The 19,305-nt window shown below is 40.8% G+C and overlaps 1 protein-coding gene across 2 annotated transcripts; it reads left to right on the top strand.

The window, feature by feature from the left end:
* Positions 1-4,849: 4,849 nt before the first annotated feature.
* Positions 4,850-13,184, top strand: MRPS10 (mitochondrial ribosomal protein S10). 2 transcript variants are annotated; one of them, XM_019738483.2, is made up of 7 exons: positions 4,850-4,988; positions 7,312-7,376; positions 7,477-7,546; positions 9,504-9,640; positions 10,638-10,746; positions 11,841-11,930; positions 12,829-13,184. In XM_019738483.2, exons 1-7 carry the CDS (start codon positions 4,941-4,943, stop codon positions 12,910-12,912), a joined length of 603 nt encoding a protein of 200 aa, XP_019594042.2. In that variant the 5' UTR covers positions 4,850-4,940; the 3' UTR covers positions 12,913-13,184. The 2 variants fall into 2 exon arrangements, with proteins under 2 accessions (XP_019594042.2, XP_019594041.2); XM_019738482.2 differs by having other exon boundaries at positions 4,851-4,988; positions 7,474-7,546.
* Positions 13,185-19,305: the final 6,121 nt, after the last annotated feature.

The raw sequence follows: 19,305 nt of genomic DNA, 5'->3' as shown, positions 1-19,305 counted from the left end.
ACAACAAACTTCAAGAAAAATCTGAAATTGTGGATTTATACAGAGTTTGCTTTAAGTGGGACATACCTGTTAAGATTGATCTTCTAGATTTGTTGTGTTGTTTTTTACTTTAATTTTAACTGTCAATGTTAAAGACAGTTCTATATCTATCAAATAAAACAGCTATTCCTCTAGAAGCAGCGTGCATTGAGCCAGTGTTGTAAATTTAAATTCTGCTTCCAGGGGCTCAGATGTCCAATCTGAAGACTTTCTCCTACTGTTATAGTCATTCATTCAGTACTCGTGAGCCCCATGTACCAGGCATTATGCCTCACTATATTATACATGGGGGAGTTGAGTGTATAAAGATGACTGTGACATCATTCCTTCCTGCCAAGAAATTTAATTCCTAGAACATACAGGGCCCTGGGAACTGATCCAATTCCACCATTGGGAAGAGCAAAGGTCATGTTTTATTAATATTCTGAACGCGCTCACCATCCCCCACACATACCCAGCATTTTAAAATAGGTGCTTAGCAACTACTTTTTCATTAATTACAAAAAATTAATGCCCTCTAATCTTCCAGGTATGCATGTGTATGTGTGTGTGTGTGTGTGTGTGTGTGTGTGTAAATAAAACCTGAATATACCTAAAGTCAGTTCTGAATTCCCCAGACTTCCTCAGCCACAGCCAGACAGCTGAGGTTTGCTCTAGGAATGAGGGTGAGTTTTAATGTTGACCAAAGCAAAGCATAATGAGGACTGCATGCTTACAAATTAAATAATATAGCCCTAAGTGAACCATAGTGACCTTTGGATCACAGATATCCCTGTATAGAAGAGTCAAAGGGCTGATTATTCACTTTATGTAAGAGAATTTTTTGAAAAGAGCAGCCCTCCCCCCACCCACTGGCCAATGGGAAGTGTTCAACGTTTCTGTTTGAGTTGTAAAGGCCAGAACAGCCATACATGCTTGTTTTGCATTCCAACATACATGCTGTTACATACAATACTGATCTCACTTTTGACCGTTTTGAGTCATTCCTCTGCTTGCATAATTTTACTTTTGGTAGTATTGCCATTTTTAACCACTTTATGGAGACATGATTGACATAAAAAAAAGCTACACATATTTATTGTATACGACTTGATGAGTTTGGAGATAAGTGCATAATCATGAAAACATCACAATCAAGAGAAAAGGGCTGTCTTTTAAAACAGAACTGGTGCAATCAAAATATAACTTAGAAATATTTGATGCACATACTTTTTATTTTTCCTGGACATGAAGCAAGGAGTACTTTCATCAGCTATCCAGAATCATGTGACCTCCTGCTCAGCCACATTAGGTAGGAGGTTGAAAGTTTAGGTCATAGGTAAGAGACCTGTAATAAGGCCAAACTTCAGAACACTGTTCTTGCCCACACACCATGCCGAGAGCCCGTCTACATCTCCACTGTTGGCAAATCCTCAGTTTGTCCCTCACAATGACACCCGCCTTCCCCCCCCCCCCCCCCCCCCGCTAATTGAACAAGGACTGGCACCTTTTTATATCAAGCTAGTAGGCTCATAGGCCATTTGGTAACACATGGCATGGCTTAGCCCAGGAAAATGGGGGGCCCAAATAAAATTCCGAAATTTGTATGAAGGGAGAAATTTGGTGAGCCAAAGGCGACAGGCAGTGGCCACGTGCTCGGCAGAGTTCTGAGGAAGCAGAAACTATTTGTAAGCAGAGAGAGCCCATCAATAAAGAGACCATGTTTGGCCTCCCGAATGGACTGGACATCCAGTCCTTACGGTTGCTTTGAGCCTACTTTTTTAGTGGCAGGAGTAGTCCAAGCCACATGTTTTTTAAAATAAAAACAACACCTTTTCTTGCAGGAGGGTCGGCAAGTGGAGATAGCTAATCTTCGAATCCAACAGAAACTTAAATAGACCTGGTGCTGATCATAGAGTCCGCCCACTGCAGAGATGGAAAGGCATTGAATAAGGGTTCTGAAGATGGTTATTGGTTCAGCTGTAACTAACTAACCATATGTCTTTGAGTCATTTCATCTCTGAGCCTCAGTTTCCTCATCTATAAAATTAGAATAAAATGTAAGGGGGGCGGGGGGTGGAGATGAGGGTAATGGGGATCAAATATATGGTGATGGAAGGAGAACTGACTGGGTGGTGAACACACAATGGGATTTATAGATGATGTAATACAGAATTGTACACCTGAAATCTATGTAATTTTACTAACAATTGTCACCCCAATAAATTTAAATTAAAAAAATAATAAAATAAAATAAAATTAGAATAAAATGTATGTCTTCTTACGAGGATCAGATTAGGTACCGTAGGTGAAAGTTGTTTGAAAGCTGTGATGTCACCATTCATTGTGGCTGCAGAATCCTCCCCCAGCTGAGACTACTCCAAGAGGGCAGAGGCCGGCTGAGGAGCCATCATGGAAGTGCCATATAGAGAAACTGATGCAAACTTCAGAAGCTGTAACAGAGTTGGAGAGCTGTTGGAAAACCCTACTGGCTGAGAGAGAACAGCCAATTTTGAAGGTCGCCATTCAGAGAGGGAACCTAGTTCTGCAAAGGGCATTGGGCAGCCTGCCAAAGTGAGGCACAGCTGAGCACAGCAGAGATGCACACAGGCTAAAGATTTCCACACTCTGGGGTAGGACTGCACTGGGCATCTCTGCCACAGCCCCACACGGACTGAGTTCTAGTGAACACAGGCCAATCTAAGGGGCAGGAAGACTGGTTTGGGTCTCTATATCTTTCATCAATTTGTGTGATATTGGACAAATCATTCTGCTTCTTCCTTGGTTCTCTTGCCTGCAAAATAGGATATTACCTTCTTACTTCTTTCATCAATTTGTGTGATATTGGACAAATCATTCTACTTCTTCCTTGGTTCTCTTGCCTGCAAAATAGGAGGGGGAAAAAAAAACACAACTTTACATTTGCACAATACTTTAGTAAGATGCTACAAAATGTTCTCATAAACTTGATTATTAAAACGTTTTTAGGGCCGGCCCGGTGGCTCAGGAGGTTAGAGCTCCATGCTTCTAACTACGAAGGCTGCTGGTTCAATTCCCACATGGGCCAGTGGGCTCTCAACCACAAGGTTGCCAGTTCGATTCCTCGAGTCCCACAAGGGATGGTGGGCAGCCCCCCTGCAACTAAAATTGAACACAGCACCTTGAGCTGAGCTGCCTCCCCGTTGGCTCATTTGGTTGGAGCATGTCCTCTCAAGCACAAGGTTGCCGGTTTGATTCCTCGACTCCCACAAGGAATGGTGGGCTGTGCCCCCTGCAACTAGAAACGGCATCTGGACCTGGAGCTGAGCTGCGCCCTCCACAACTAAGACTGAAAGAACAACAACTTGACTTGGAAAAATAAGTCCTGGAAGTACACACTGTTCCCCAATAAAGTCTTGTTCCCCTTCCCCAGTAAAATCTTTAAAAAAAAACAAAAACATTTTTAATCCTCTCAACAATCTTGCAAAGCAGGTGAGGTAGAAGGAACTTTATAGTACGAATAACGGATGACATTTATCTTGCATTTATTATATGCGAGGCATTGTACAAAACATCATACATCAGTATCTCATTTAATCCTCACAGCAACTATTTAAAGTACGAACTATTATTATCATCTAGTTTATACATATGAGAAAATTGAGGCTCAGATAGGGAAGTAACTTGCCCACAGTAACTCAGCTAAGTGGTAAATGTGGTTTACAACCCAGATCTCCCAATTATAAGTCCAGAGTTGTCCATTAGACTACAATGCATATGTGAAAGCATTTGGGGAAAATAAAGCTTAGAGAACTGCACAAATGGAAGAAAGTTTTATTACAGCAAATCCGTTATAAGCCCTTTATTTATTTATTTTAATTCAAGTTTATTGGGGTGACAATTGTTTGTAAAGTTACATAGATTTCAGGTGTACAATTCTATAATATATCATCTATATATATCACATTATATGTTCGATATAAGCCTTTAATTGATGCTAAATTATGGTGGATATTAATACCCAGACATGTTTTGGTTATAATTTTTGGTTTGTGGTACTAGGTGAAGACAGCCATTGTAAATTCTGAAATACTGGAGTTAACATAAGTAAATGAAGACTTTGGAAGACCGGTAGGACAGCGGTGTACAGGATGGCTGGAGTACAAAAATGCCAACTGGTGTGGGGAAGGAAGGTAGGATTAAGGGACATACCGTGTTTCCCCGAAAATAAGACCTAGCTGGACAATCAGCTCTAATGTGTCTTTTGGAGCAAAAATTAATATAAGACCCAGTCTTATTTTACTGTAAGTCCAGGTCTTTAATATAATAATATAACATAATATAATATAAAATATAATATGGGGTTTAATATTAAATTTTGTTCCAAAAGATGCATGAGAGCCGATTGTCCTGCTAGGTCTTATTTTCAGGGAAACACGGTAGCTACAAGGCTATTCCAAAGAGGTAAAGGAACGGGACATGGGCTCAAAGGAGTGGTAAACTTTTTCGTTTCATGAAATTAGGATTTTGTTAAATGTTTTAAAAATACAGAAATGGAAATCAAATCAACCATGAATCCCCTACCTAGAGATAACTGCTGTCAATATATTAGTTACATTTTTTTCCAATCATGCGTTGGTTATGTTTGCCTCCAACAAAACAGGACCCACACAGGACAAACACGATTTGTATTGGAAAACATTGCTGGAACTCGGTAACTATCTCGATATCCGCTGAAGGAATTTTATCAAGATCGGTATGGGGCTGGTAGCCGACCTGCGTGAAGCCAGCTGGATTCTCAGCCCCACCCTCAAAAAGCACATAATTACGTCTCTGTGGTTGTTCCTGCGCCAGAACACGAGAATATACGCTTTCCCGCGGAACCCGCCGGGCCGAGGCCGAGCTGTGACCCGGAAGCGATCCTGGGAGGCCGGGACGGCAAGATGGCGGCGCGTGCGGTGCTCCGGGCCGTGTGCGGGCGCCTGTGGCAGGTATCGTGCAGGCTGGGGAAACCAGGCGGGCCGACGGGGACAGTGACCACAAAATCTGACTGCCACCCGTCGTTCTGCCCCTCCGGAGCCTTCCCCTGTGTTTATTCCGCACCTCGGCTCTTTGTTTGCAGGAAATGGGCAAGAAAGGGGCCGGTTTCATATCTAATTTTCATGGACTAAAACATAAATTAATGAGTTAGGGCAATGACAAGCCCAAGAAGAATCGTAGAATGCGAGAGCTGGAAAGGATGTTGAACATCATATGTTCTACACCCCTCGTTTCACGTTTGCAAAAGAAACCGAGGCGCCGAGAAGACAAGGAAGCTGAGTTGGCCGCGCGAAAATTAGGGGCTGAACCGGCACGAGAGCTTCGATTCTTCCCACGAAACTAAACTGAGATAATCTCGCATCCGGGGTTCCGAGATTTAGAGGAGAGTCACCGAAGTCATGGGAGTGGGTTACATACCCTCTGCGTGGTGCTTTGGAGGAGACGCGGCTCTCAAGGGTTTTTGGCCCCGGCCCGCATCCCTTTACAGCCCAAAAGGTCGAGGACGCCAAAGAACCTTTTTTTCTGTGTTTAGCTGTCGATATTTAGCTTATTAGAAAATAAAACTGAGACTCTTAAAAATACTAATTCATTTAAAATAATACTGATGAACTCGTTACATGTTAACAGTTTTATGGGAAGTAACAAGTTTTCCAAAACACATTTAGTGAGAAGAGTGGCATTGTTTGACGGTGTTTGCAAACCTCTTTAATGTGTGATTTCACAGGAGACAGGCGGATTCTCAGGTCTGCTTGCCTAGTCAGTGCTACTATGTCACGTACATCCCGCAGCCTCTGGAAAACTTCACACTTGTAAGAGAATGAAAGTGAACACGTTGCAAATAACACCTTAATATTATTATGAAAATAGTTTTAATCTCCAAAGCCCCCTGGAAGTGTCTCAGGCCATCCGCACACCGCGAAGGTCCTCAGACCACACTTGGAGAACAACTGTTCTTAAGAAAAAAAGTTAGGTGATGTTAGTAGGTTGAAATTTTGAACTACTAAAACATACTCAGACACTCCTCCACCCGCTCAAAAGGAACATTAAAAACAACTTAAGGTTGATTTGTGGATGTTACAGCACTTTAACTTTTAAAAGGAGACATTTATACTGGGAGAATAGGATTGGGAAGTGTCGTATTCTTTAGACCCACCACTAGATTGATGGGGTTTTTGGCACAAATAGGGGGAGGGAGTTTTTCTCTTTGATTATGTGTGGACAGTGACACTCAACCTCTTCCTATCTTGTATTGTGCCTGATTTCCTTTCTTTTTTGTTTACCTCTTTGATCCAAGGGAGAAAATGAAAGTTTTTATTTGCCTCCATCTTGGATGAAAAAAGGAAGGACAATAAGCTAAGAATAGGCTTTTTAAACATACTTAGGTGACCCTCAATTGTTTGAACTTTTACTTGTGCTACACTGGTATTCTGATCTTCAAAGTATTTTTAAGGATTTTATCATGCATCCTCTTTCTCAGGTTACATTTTCATATCTCAGGAAAGTTTGAAGGAAAAGCAGATGGCAAATTCCATTATTATATACAGTACCATAGGTTTCCTACATCTAGAAGTTTTGATCCACTAGGGGGAGCTGACAATAAAGGATTTGGAAAAGCCACAGTAGTGGTGTAAAATGGGTGTAAGTTTTAGTGTATATTTAGATTAATTTATAAGCTAGTTATCCCAGCCAGGCCAAGAAACACATATGCTGGGGGGAAAAAATGTATGAAAATTTTAAAAGAAAGATACTTTAGAATTCTTATTCCAACTCTTAAATTATAATAACACTTTTTCATTGCTGAAAAATATTTAGGCAAAATAAATATTATATTGAAGGACATTTTAATATGGTTTAGGTTGTTGCAAAAGTAATTGTGGTTTGAAAGGTTAAAAATAATTGCAAAAACCGCAATTACTTTTGCATTAACCTAATTTTTTTAAAAAAGGAAAATCAAGCCACATTTTTTTCTTTGGTAGCCACATATTTAATTTATAGCTGTTATTTTAATGTCAGAATTGATTTTTTAACGTTCTTCTAATCTTTAAGATACATAGATTCTATAGTATTTTGAGAGTCCTTTTTGATTATCAACTCTGCCATTGTCCTCTTTTTATAAAATAAAATCTAATTTGGCATTTTAGTTACCCTAATAGCTAAAATAATGAGATAGCCCTTTATTTGCATCATTGTACATATTTTTATTTTTTGGAAACTATGAACGATTGGGGGATCAACTTTAATTCTAACACATTGCCTTTTTTTTTTTTTTTTAAGAGTTCGAGGAATTTTTCTGCCAGCAGTTCTAAGAGCAGTACAACCAAAAATGGTGGCTTTCTTCTGTAAGTATTATGTAATTGGATGTGCTATGTTGAACAAGAAAATGGGCTCTTGTGCTGTTTTACGTAGGTTTCTCTTTTTTCTTTTCCCCACACACAGCAGTACCAACATGAAGTGGGTACAGTTTTCAAACCTACACGTTGATGTTCCCAAGGATGTGACCAAGCCTACAGTACGTACGCCTTATTTCTTGACATAAGAAGCTACATTAGCAATAAATTTTTTTCGTTATTTCATGTGGGGTTGTTTCCCAAATACTTTATGACTAAAAGAGTTTTGTTCTGGAATACTGGCAAATGCACACTGTGCCTGAGTAAAAAGTGTTCTCTACTGTCCCTGGGTACGCATGTTCTCTTCTAGGGTATCAAAGTAAATTCTAACGGAATAAATTATTTACCCCACATAACTGTGCGAATGCATAGTCTTTTGCTTTTAACTCGGCCTAATGTGAAGAGTTGTCGTAATTCATGATGCAAAAGACTTGATTATGTTCTAGAAAAAATTTTGTTCTTATAGCCATCAAGTCTGTTTTCATTTTAAGACATTGAAATGGGGCCTAGACAGTGCTTATGTTCATCGTGAGAAAGAACATTAACACAAGTAAAGAAAACCAGAAGTAGCTGTGTAACCTTGTTTCATTTAAGTAAAAGCCATGATTTCATTATCCCAGTTTTGTGTTATTTGTAATTTACAAAGAAACCTTACAAATTTCAAATCTTTCCAGTTCCACCCTTCAAAAATAACCCCTTTTCACAGTTTGGTGTGAATCCTTCTAGTCATTTGCATGTAATCATTATATCTATGCGCGTGCATACCAGAATGCAATTGTATTATACATAATATACTGCTGTTTCTTTTTTTTCACTTAGTAGATACTGGATGTATTTCCATGGCAATACATATACACCCTGGGTCTCCAACTCAGATGCCTGAATGGGCCAGGCCTGTAGGAAAGGTGACAGGATGGATGCGATGGCCAGCTGTGCCCTTGATAAGACAGCTGCTGCTTACTCTAGCCACTTGTTGCCATGTGGGAAATCAGAACTAGTGATGCCAGATGGTCTAAATTTACTAAGCTAAACTGAAATCCAAATTTTCATGTGTAATTTCCTGATTTTTATTATTTGCAACAGATTTAAAATATCTTTAAAACACTATAGGAACCAATCAGAACACATCTTAAGACTATATCCCCCCTCCCCTGTCCCCCAACTTGTGAGATAGTATATCAGTATATTCTGTTCTTCCACCAACGCTATTTGGGGTAACTGAGAGTAAATATCTAGCTTAGGTTAGTAAATAGAACTCCTTTCAGGGGCAAAGTAATTAACCCTGAATCATTGGATTAGTAATATAAATTACTGGTTTAATGGATGATGAAGTGAAGGTAATTCACCTCTTGGAAGAAAGTCAGAAATGTCAAACCATTATTTCTAAGATTTTAAGTATTAGGGTGTAAGCGGTAGAAGTTAATGTACAGTCAGTGTCATAAATGTTTTAATTAGAAATGAGTAATTTTTCTGTTATGGCAGGCAAAACACATGAATAAAACCTAATAAAAATATGGATAGCAGTTGCTCACCTTTATATAACAATGTTTTATCATTTATAAGCACTTTAATGTGTGTTTTCTTACCTACTCCCTAAAGAAATGCTATGAGCTGTATGTAGCCTCAGTATCCTATTTTCTGTCTGAGAAGAAAACTTAAGTGCAGTAAGATTATATGACTTGCCCATTGTCATTCAGTAGAAGTAGCAGAGTTTAATTCTCAGCGCAGGTCTTCTGACCAGCTACTTTTGTTAACAGACCCAAAAACCTTTTCCCATTGTGAATTTGGGGCTCGATAACTATTAAGTTAGAAGGTTCCATTAGTGATTTTGTAGGTTGCCTTGAAAGTCCTTTTGGTTTAAACTGTATTTTAACCGATTCTAAAGGTTACTGTGCATATCTGAATGCAATAGGATCTAGATACTTAAGCTAACAGTGTTAAAATATTGCTTAGCACTTTTCTCCCCATTTATTACTAAACTCTGAAGTTGCTGAATTGAGGGTAATATGTTAAATTTTCTAGTTGTAAATATTAGGGGAATCATGACTGAAACTTTCCTTTTTGATTTGAAAATTGTAGATAACCATTTCTGATGAACCGGACACATTATATAAGCGCCTGTCAGTTTTAGTAAAAGGCCACGATAAGGCTGTATTGGACAGTTATGAGTATTTTGCTGTGCTTGCTGCTAAAGAACTCGGTATCTCTATTAAAGTGTAAGTATGGTCTTTCCTAATCTGACCTGTCAGCTGCTGTATCATGATATACCGGGAAAATGGTGCTGGACCCAGCTAGCTCTGAGTTCTTAAAACGGGCTAGAACTCCTGATAGGTACGTAGAGTGTAGATTTGTCATATTATCCTAAGCAGGAACAGCCCCTCCCGTCTGCTAGAATGTTTAAATACTAGAATGAGTGAACCAGGAAAATGAAGACAATTGTTTTGCTACAAATGGCATAGACATAAGGAGACCCAAGGAGCCCTCATGTCTGGGATCTCCATGGGGCCAGGAGGCAGATGAGGTGAACAAGCAATCCTTTGGATTTAATGATCTTTGGCTAATATATTCCTTGTTTCAAAACTTCCCCAAGAAACACCGCTCACCAGTAATTTCATTCCTGAGCGAGGTGAGCTTCATATGGCCCTGAGGTCACTGCAGAGCCAAATATAACTACCTCCTTTGTCTTGTCACCTACTCCTTCTGATGTAAAACAAGGCCTATTTGGGGCTTTGCCAGTCTTGCCTTTGAAGAAGATCCGAGTAGAAGGAACCCACGTTTCCCATAACAGGCTGTAGTATTGTGATTAGCGATGTGTCTATAGATTTTCCTAAAATAACACACATACAGCAGACGTTACAACTATGTCCAACACATTGGTGCTACTCCTCACAGTTCATATATTTGGTAAATATGGGACTTCCAGGGTGTGAGAGCTGGAGGCGTGTGTGTATGTGTGCGTGCATGCGAGCGCGTGCGCTTGCGTGCCAAGCCTCAATTTCTGTTGCTGTCTGAGGTGTTTATTTTGGCTTTATGACAGCAGTTGGTATAGCATAGATGACAGTCTTGACAAATAGACGTCTGTAAATGGTAGTTAATGCCTGTAATTGAGTGTGAGCCCGACCTACAACATTGTGGAATCATGCTTTGATATCAGTGACTAAGGTTTTTAACATCACTTAGCTTAAGTAAGTTGTTTTGCCCATTAATTTTCAGACATGAACCTCCAAGGAAAATAGAACGCTTTACTCTTCTCAAATCAGTGCATATTTTCAAGAAGCACCGAGTTCAGTATGAAATGCGAACTCTTTACAAATGTTTAGAGGTGAGTTTGTTTCAGACATTCAGGCATTTTTGAAATGCCCAGGTTTCATCCTAGCGTATCACAACTTTCCTTTTACACTGACTGGGTTGATTTCCCTGATAGCTGCAGAGAAGGTAAATGTCATTTTGTGTTTATGGAAGCAACAGATAGTGAAATCAAACTCAAAGCCATCCTTTCAAGTAGCTCATACTTTAACTCAGTAATGCCTATTATGCTGACTAATTTTTATACCATAAGATAGCACTTGGACTAATTTTGCTTACATTTCAAAAATTCTAGTTAAGTTTTCACACAATCTAATAATTCTTTTCACAGGCTAACCGGATTTTCCATGTCTGTGGTGGGCAGCATTAAGGCTTTTCATTCATCTGTTACTCATTTGTGCATCGAGTAGGGTCAGCATAGTCTTGGGGTTAAAGAGAGCATGGATTCTGGAGTCAGCCAGCCAGGGCCCACTCCCGGCACTTACTAGCTGTGTGCCCGGTGCCTCAGCTTCTTCATCTGTAGAATGGGAATAATAATGGTACCCATCTCATAAGGCTAGTGTGAGGAGTAAATGAGATGTTTATCTAAAGTACTGAAAATGCTTTCATCACTTAGTAAATGATTGATGCATGTTATTAAAACAAGTGTTTATGCATCTTTTATGTTGGAAGCATTGAGGATACAAATATGATTAAAACATAGTTCCACCCTTAAAAAAAAAAAAAAAAAAAAACCCCACATTTGTATCCCATGTGCAACAGAAACACTCTACCATGGAGCATGCAGAAAATCTTACACCAAGTCTATCTTATAATCTAGTCTTGTGTTCCTTTTGTCTTGAGTTGTGTTGTGAAACTTATCAGTATACTGCTTTGCTGCTGTGCTTGCCAGCTGGGTGTCATGGAGCCCTGGCTTTGAGGCATTTGGGAGGAAGGGGGTTTCAGGGCCATGCTCAGTCCTGTTCAACCAGAGGATCTACACTTCTTTTAAATTGGGATTCTGTGTAAGATTTCATAGAGGAGGGAAAGGCTCTACCACTTTTACCAGTAAAACTTAAAGTTTCTGTTTTAGTAGCATAGCATGAACCAATTTCGTGTTTGAAATTTTAGTTAGAACATCTAACTGGAAGTACAGCAGATGTCTATTTGGAATACATTCAACGGAATTTACCTGAGGGAGTTGCCATGGAAGTTACAAAGGTATGACTTTAATTTCTGCCTCTGTTGGGGGAGATCCGTGTTGGGTCGCAGCCTTCTCGGGAGCTTCCTAGGTGCAATCCAAAGGCACCTCTGGATGCGGAGGACTTGGAGAGAGGAAGAAAGAGGCAGACCATTCCAGAATGGTAGGTGGCAGGTTTAATAAGCAAGGGAACTTACTTACCAGGTTTGTCTTGGGTGGCTGCAAGGTGGTTAGATTTCCTCACCCACCTGCCAAATCTTAAAAGTTTATTAGAGGCCCTAACTGGAGTCGGCCACGTATCCCGTCAGGTAGTCTCAGCACCACATTTCTGTCTCAAGGCTGTATCCTTGAAGCAACTTCTGGGAGCAGGGAAGGCAAGCAGAGCATACATTCCGAAACAGGAGGGGACAAGGAGCTTCCGATTGCCTGGGTCCAGCTCGCAGGTCTGGCACTCTCGTCGTCTGGATGACGTTCCCCAGCAGTCTGTATTGTTATGATGCGCTACAGCCTGCACTTGGCCCACTGAGTGGAGAGAGGAGGGCCTGTGGCGGACCTGGAGGCAGAGTTGCCACAGTGGTTGGGGTCTCCACGTCCCCAGGCAGTGGTGGCAGCTCAACAGAATTCTGCCACTGCAGCCACTTCTGAAGTCTCCCTCCTCTTAGTAGTGGTCTAGACATGGGGACCACATTAGCTGGCAGTCCCTGGAGATCATTGAGGAGCAAATATTAATGGATTACATATGTGAGAGTTTTACATACCATCAAGTTTTCTTCTCTCCGTTTCAAAGCCCTACAAAAAGATGAGAGGGGTAAAGGAAAAAGAGGAGGATTTAAGGGAACAAAATTAATAAACCTAATTTGTGGCCAAAGAGTTTAATTAAGTCTACATTATATTATAGTTTTGTTTTTCTCTTTTTAGACAAAATTAGAACGGTTACCAGAACACATCAAGGAGCCAATCTGGGAAACGATACCAGAAGAAAAAGAAGAAAGCAAGTCATAAAGTCTGAGAGAGACCACTTGGGCCAGCTTTTGGAATGAGAGTGGACCAGGCACGTATAAAGGAACGGAGAGCGCTTCCAGTTGAGACAAGGTTGAGTTCACCTAACTGCTGTGCTGAGTCCACGGGTCCTGATCAGTTGAAGACAGGGGATGGAACGGTCATGATACAATAGACTACAGTGAAAGAACTACCTTATCTGTTCTTTGATACATTATTTTATTTCAGTTCTGATTTTAACAAGTGTGAGTAAACCATTTTGACTACTATGCATCAAAAGAGTCCATTTATGTTTTGTCATTCTGTTATTGTTCAGTTATTAGTTTGTACTGATTTTCATTTGTGTCATTCTTCTGAAAGTGAATGTTTGAAATACTCCTCACGCACATTTTTTTCTTCTGAGGTCCCTAAAAGGAACCTTTAGTTAATTTGATTAGTTTACCACTGAGCAGTTAAAGTTTTTGATATTTACCTTAGTGCAGGCTGGCATATGCTTGTTTGGGGGTGATGACCTCCACTTTTATCTCATTTACGCATTACATTCTTGAAAACGAGTATACTTTGCAGCACATCAGGCACACTTGCGGCATGCACTGAACTCTTGTAGCCCAGATCCTTACAGAGCTGCCTCAAAGGGCCACTCTGATGAAATTTGAGCTCTCAAGAAATTACCGCCTGTGTCGTTTCGCTCTTCCTGTGATTTATCTATTCAGGAGGCTTTTATTTTAACTTTGTGCCCAGCACTGTAGTAAATACCAAAAACTGAATAGATATAACGGCTTTTGAAAATTGTGCAAGGCACAGAAAATATTTTCCTTATTAAGTTCCTCACTGATAAGAAGCCCTCTTTCTATTGGTAAATGGCATTCTTTTTGCTTGGAGATGTCTACTTTTCCATGAAATTAAATAGTCGTTCAAACCCTGAAAGAGGCAAGACTACAATGGGCTGAAACTGTTGGAGTAGCAAACCCAAGGGAGTGATTCGTTTCCTTTTTACAGCAGAATCAGGTCCGTGTCTTCTGTGGTTTCCTTCACATCTTTGGAGTAGTTGGGACTTCTCAGTTCCCCCCGCCTCACACTGGAATTCCTATTCTGTGTTCCTGGCCGCCTATCCGGTGTCATGTTTTGAATGCACACTGCTTAGGTCTCAGACTTCCATTACTGTCATTACCATGGGAAGAATGACAGCCTTGTGCCCCATGACCTCATTCTGTTTGCAGCTCCGTTGTTGACTGTGTCACTTACAAATGCCTCAAGCACGCTGATCGCAGATAGAAGCCTGGGGATTAAGAACCAGTCCACAAAACAAGAGCCATACAATGGTAATTACATCTAGCAAAGCAGCAATTTGTGGCCCATTTTTACTTTAAAAGAAATACTTCTTTAAAAATAAGTGTAGCTTTTTTGTATTTTTCTTACAGACACTATGAATCACTATAGTATAGTAGGATGATTTATGCACACTCAGCTCCAGTCATTCCTTGGAAGATGTGATCCATTTCCAGCTGTTTTCTGACTAAATTAACCTGTAAACCAGATTTCTTAGTTTAGCACTTCAAGTTATATGTTAAAATCTTGTTTTAAGATAAAGACGCAAATAAACTACACACATGACAAAAACTAGTAATATTTCTTTGACAAAAGTATTTGGCATATTTGAAGCCAACTTCTTGATATAAACAAGGCAACTTCTTTACCCTGGTAAGCTGAGAAAGGTGGTTTTTTTTTCAATTGGGTTTCCCAAGTAAAATGCTTATTCTGAAATTTACAGTTAATTCCCTAATGCCCAAGTCTCACTTTCTGTCCGTGGTGAGGATGGGAAATGGTGAGAGAAAAGGGGACCTGATGATAGAATGAACCAGAAGGCAGGTAGAAAGTGAGGTTATTTTTTTATTGAGGTGTAGCCCTGAGTTCATTGTTGCTTTCTCTGATTTGAAGTATATTTTCTTTTCATGTTCAATAAAATAGTTATGGTCTGTTTAAAATTATTGATAGGACTCTACAGATTAAACTTGTTCACTGCCGAGTTTCAGTGCTTTCAAAGAGAATTATATGTTCCTTTGGTCACGTAGACATGCCATAGTAAATACATACAGCAATATAAAAATATTGTTTTAAACAAGTATAATTTTTTTTTCTATCACTTCCTTTAATTACATCTTCTAGTAATCTTGTTAGCAGACTTGGGGAAAATACTAGATATATCAGAAGCAAAATATCATTAAATGACTGAATTATTTAAATCTATAAAAAATGACACAAAATGAACATTGCAACTATGGAAATGAGCAGAAGGAAAGAATGAACAACTGGCTCTGTGGCCTTCCCACCCAGGCTGGGGGACATCTAAGAATTTGAACCTTAGCCAGTTCCTCTTATGCCAAATATGGATCATATGATCTATCACGACTATCAATAAAAAGTTCACATAGTTCAGTCTCAAATGTCCCATGTTATCACAGCTATTAAAGCTGAGCACATTGTTTCATTGCTTCAGGATCGTTTCCCGTTGCTTTCTTCTGAAATAGCAACTTCAGACGTGAGAGATAAAGGTCAGACTGATGGGGTACATTACAAAGCAGATGCTTGAAAAGTAATGAAAAACAGGATCTAGGGCCAATGGGATTTTCTCTGGTATCCTCAGCCTATATGATACTAGATATGAGTCGGCAGTGATTTGTTGGGGGAATAAAGATATTGACCAGTAACATCATTACTTATATTAAATTAGAAAAACTAATTAGCAAGCAGAAATTCTAAAGTGCCAGCCTTCAAATCTCTGCCTGGACTCCAATGCAGGGTAGCTTTTCCTGGATCGGAGTCCGTTTGATGTCCGGCAATAGAGGAATTCCCAGACAATTCAGTGTAAACCCAAACTTAGGACAAGCAGTCTAATTTCTTAACATTCTATTTGCCAGCTACCATTCCCCCATTCCTATGTTATGTTAAGTTAGTTTTACTATAACATGAATGAGTAGCAGAGTAGAGAAAACATGGACGTCGGAGTCAGAAAACCTGAGTCAGATAAGAGTTCAAACCCACTAACTGCGATAAACTTGGGCAAGATACTGAACTCTGTCAGAGCCTCAGTTTACTCATTAGTAAAATGTGGGTAATCATACCTACTTACTGAGGCTGGAGTGTTAAATTAGATAACTTAGAAAGCACCTCACAATACTGCATAGATAATAGACATTCAATAAATAATAGTTAATACTAGGCAGCAGCACAGATTTGGTGATACTCCAGATAGTTGTGTGCTGTACTGTTTAAAAACCAGCTGGAAAGGACCTCAGAGTATCTCCAAGATGAGGATAATACTTACCTTAGAGTGGCTGCGAAGTTTAATTTCGATGAGAAAACATGTAACGTGCTTATTATAATCACCATACATTATGCCAAGCATTTTCCATAGACAGTCATTTACAGATATTATCTTACTTCATGTTTATAACAACCCAATAAAGTAGTTACTATTATCATCCCCATGTCACACGGGAGGAAACCGAGTTAGGACTTGCCCACTCAGTCACCCTTAGAGTTTACAGATGAAGCTGAGACAAAAAGGATAAAACTGACGTGTCTGAGTTCAAGTCAGTGACGAGGACAGCCCAGAACCTAATTTTTAAAGACTGAGGTACTCTGATGTCCACATAGTAAATACAGAATATGCAAACCTGAAATCCAGATTGATTTCCCCTTTCACATTAGCAAAATGTACTTATTTCCCCCAAAGATTAAAAGTAAAGAGATTTACTAGGAGTAAAAAATGTAAGGAATAAAATATGTAACTGGTATGAATATGATGTATGTATATGACACAAAGTGTCATATACAGTGGACTCCCTGTGGTCTCAAGATCCCAAGTGTTTGAGGGGGTGCGAGTTTAGGCTTCAGCAAGGAGGGACCTACCGGGTCACAAGAACACCGGCATGGAGGTGATTTACCGTAGGGCTTCGGGCCAGGCCCATCTGGGGCTTAGCAGATGTAGACTTGTTGCTCAAGCATTTCTTTATTCCGGGAGCCAGGCTTATGGCTGACTGCCTGCGATCCCCAGGGCTCTCTGAAATCCCTGCTCAGTTCCTGACGCTGCCCTCCTTTAATCCGTACTATTGTGACTCCAAGCTACCATTTCTCTCTATGGAGCCCTAATCCTCTTTAAAACGATATATTTATAGCTCAACAAGCTCAGCGGTATTTCTGGGGCAAGTCAGGGGCCACTGACCCACATGAAAAGCCAATGGGATTTGAGATTCCTCAGCCAGAGGCTAAATCAAGTTATATTTCATTCATGAATTTCTTAATGTGAGCGCAGGTTCTGTCCTTGAATCACTCCTTAATGTTACTTAAATATCAATAACTATGAAGAGCTGGCCAGGGTGACACCAGAGCCACAGCAGCTGCAGGACACATTTGTCTTCAGGAGTGACGAGATGGGGAAAAGGTTGAAAATCACTGGGCTAGGTGATCGTCGAGGCCTCCTCCAGTTCTAAAGTCCCATTATCTTTTCACATCAACAAATGTTTGCTAACCCAGGTGCTCTCAAAGGAGTCAAAAGGAGTTGTCTTTTAAAATTCAGGAGTAATAGCTCACCTTAATTCAGTGGTGACTTTGTGCCAAGCACTTTGCTCACTTAGTCAACAAGTATTTGAGTTCCTTGTGTGGGCCAGGCACTGTTCTAGGCACTGGGAATTCTGCAGTGTATATGGTGAAGTCCCTCTCCTCAAGGATCTTACACTCGATGGGGAACACACTTAATAAATAAGAGAAAAAAAGAATAAGATCGTTTCAGCTGCAGTTACACGCTGTGAAGAAAATGAAATAGGATAATGTCAGAATTACTTGAGTGGCTACTTAAGTTGGGTTGGGAAAGTGCTCTCTGAGCAGGGAAGAATGTCAAGAAGGAGGCAGCCACGTCTCCCCCCTGGGGGACAGCAGTGCAAACCACGGGACCAATCAATGCAAGACCCAATGAGCTTGGTGTGTCTGCAGAAAAGGGCAGAGAAACATGAAGACCCAGTAGGCAGGGGCTAGATCATGTAAGGTCGTGGCTGTGGGAAGGAGTGTGGATTTTACGCTGAGAGTAAATGGGAAACCATAGGAGGTGTGGAGCAGGAGAGTTACAGGATCTGATTTATGCCTTAGAACACACTCCTCTGGTTGCTGGGTATGGACTGTAGGGAGGAGGTTGGCAAGAGGGGACAGCAAGACTGGTTAGGACCTGCTGCGGGGACCAGGTGAGAGGATATGGCCTGGGCTAGAGTTGCCAGAGTGGAGGTGATGAAAAGGGGTTGGATTCAGAATATAGTTTGGAGGTGGAGCTGATGGAATGACCTACTAATAGATTAAAATGAGATCTAAGAGAAAGAGAATTCAAGGATGACTCTTAGATGTTGGCCTACACAACTGGGTAAATGTTGTGGAGACGTGGAGAAGGGATTGGGGGAATAAATCAATAGTTTAGATTTGGCCTTGGCCTTGGCTTTGCCAAGTCTGCGATCTGAGTATAGATGTCCAGTGGGCAGCTGGTTCATGAATCTTGAGTTACGGAGAGAGGTCCAGGCTGAAGATGTAAATTTGGAAGCGATCAGCCTACAAATAGTATGTAATGTCGAGATGAAGGAGTTCCTGCAGGGAGAGTGTAGGTAAGTAAACAAGAGAAGAGTACTGAGCACAAGCCTGGGAAGCCCCACGCAGGCAGGTACTTGGTACGAAGGAGGAGGTGCTAGCAAAGCAGGTGGGCAATCAGTGGGGTTGCAGTGAAATCAGAGCAGTACGGGGTCCTTGAAACCGAGAGTATTTGGAGAAAGGATTCATTTGGTGAATCTGCTGGCAAGTTGAGCGAGAAAAGTAGGTCATTGGTGACCACTGTATAAGCCTTTTCCATGGAGTGACAGGGATGAGCATCCACCTGGAGGAAGTTGAGGTGAGAATAAGAAGTAACGACCAGGACACAAAACAGGTTTGTCTATTGCTACCTTAAAAAACACCCCGCCCTTAGCGGCTTAAAACAGTGCCAACATTTATACTTTGCACACAAATCTGCAATTTGGTCAGGGCTCTGTGGGGACATTGTCAGCTCCTTTTGGGATCAGCTGGGGGCCGGAGTCACTCACCCTCCCACACGTCTGGTGGTTGAGGCTGTCAGTCAGAACCCCTACACGTGCTCTGGGCTTCCTCTCAACACGGCAGCTGGGTTCCCAGGGCAAGTCCTGAGAAAGAGCCAGGCAGAAACCCCATCACCTTTGATTACTTCGCCTTGGAAGTCACATGGTGTCCCTTCTTCCCATTCTCTTCAGTGAGGTAGCCAGAGTCCCATCCAGGTTGAAGAGGAGAAACGGACTCCTCCCTTGATGGGAGGAAGATGTTAGACCAGACCTACTTCTGCGCCATTTT

Source organism: Rhinolophus sinicus, linkage group LG05 (genome assembly GCF_036562045.2).
Source record: "Rhinolophus sinicus isolate RSC01 linkage group LG05, ASM3656204v1, whole genome shotgun sequence".
Taxonomy (NCBI): Eukaryota; Metazoa; Chordata; class Mammalia; order Chiroptera; family Rhinolophidae; genus Rhinolophus; species Rhinolophus sinicus.
This window is presented reverse-complemented; position numbering and strand designations above follow the sequence as displayed.

Coding starts and splice junctions, on each gene's coding strand:
- MRPS10 (XM_019738482.2), top strand. CDS start 4,941: ATGGCGGCGCGTGCGGTGCTCCGGGCCGTGTGCGGGCGCCTGTGGCAG. Junction 7,547..9,503: donor AGGATGTGACCAAGCCTACA/GTACGTACGCCT, acceptor TGAAAATTGTAG/ATAACCATTTCTGATGAACC. Junction 10,747..11,840: donor CTCTTTACAAATGTTTAGAG/GTGAGTTTGTTT, acceptor TTGAAATTTTAG/TTAGAACATCTAACTGGAAG.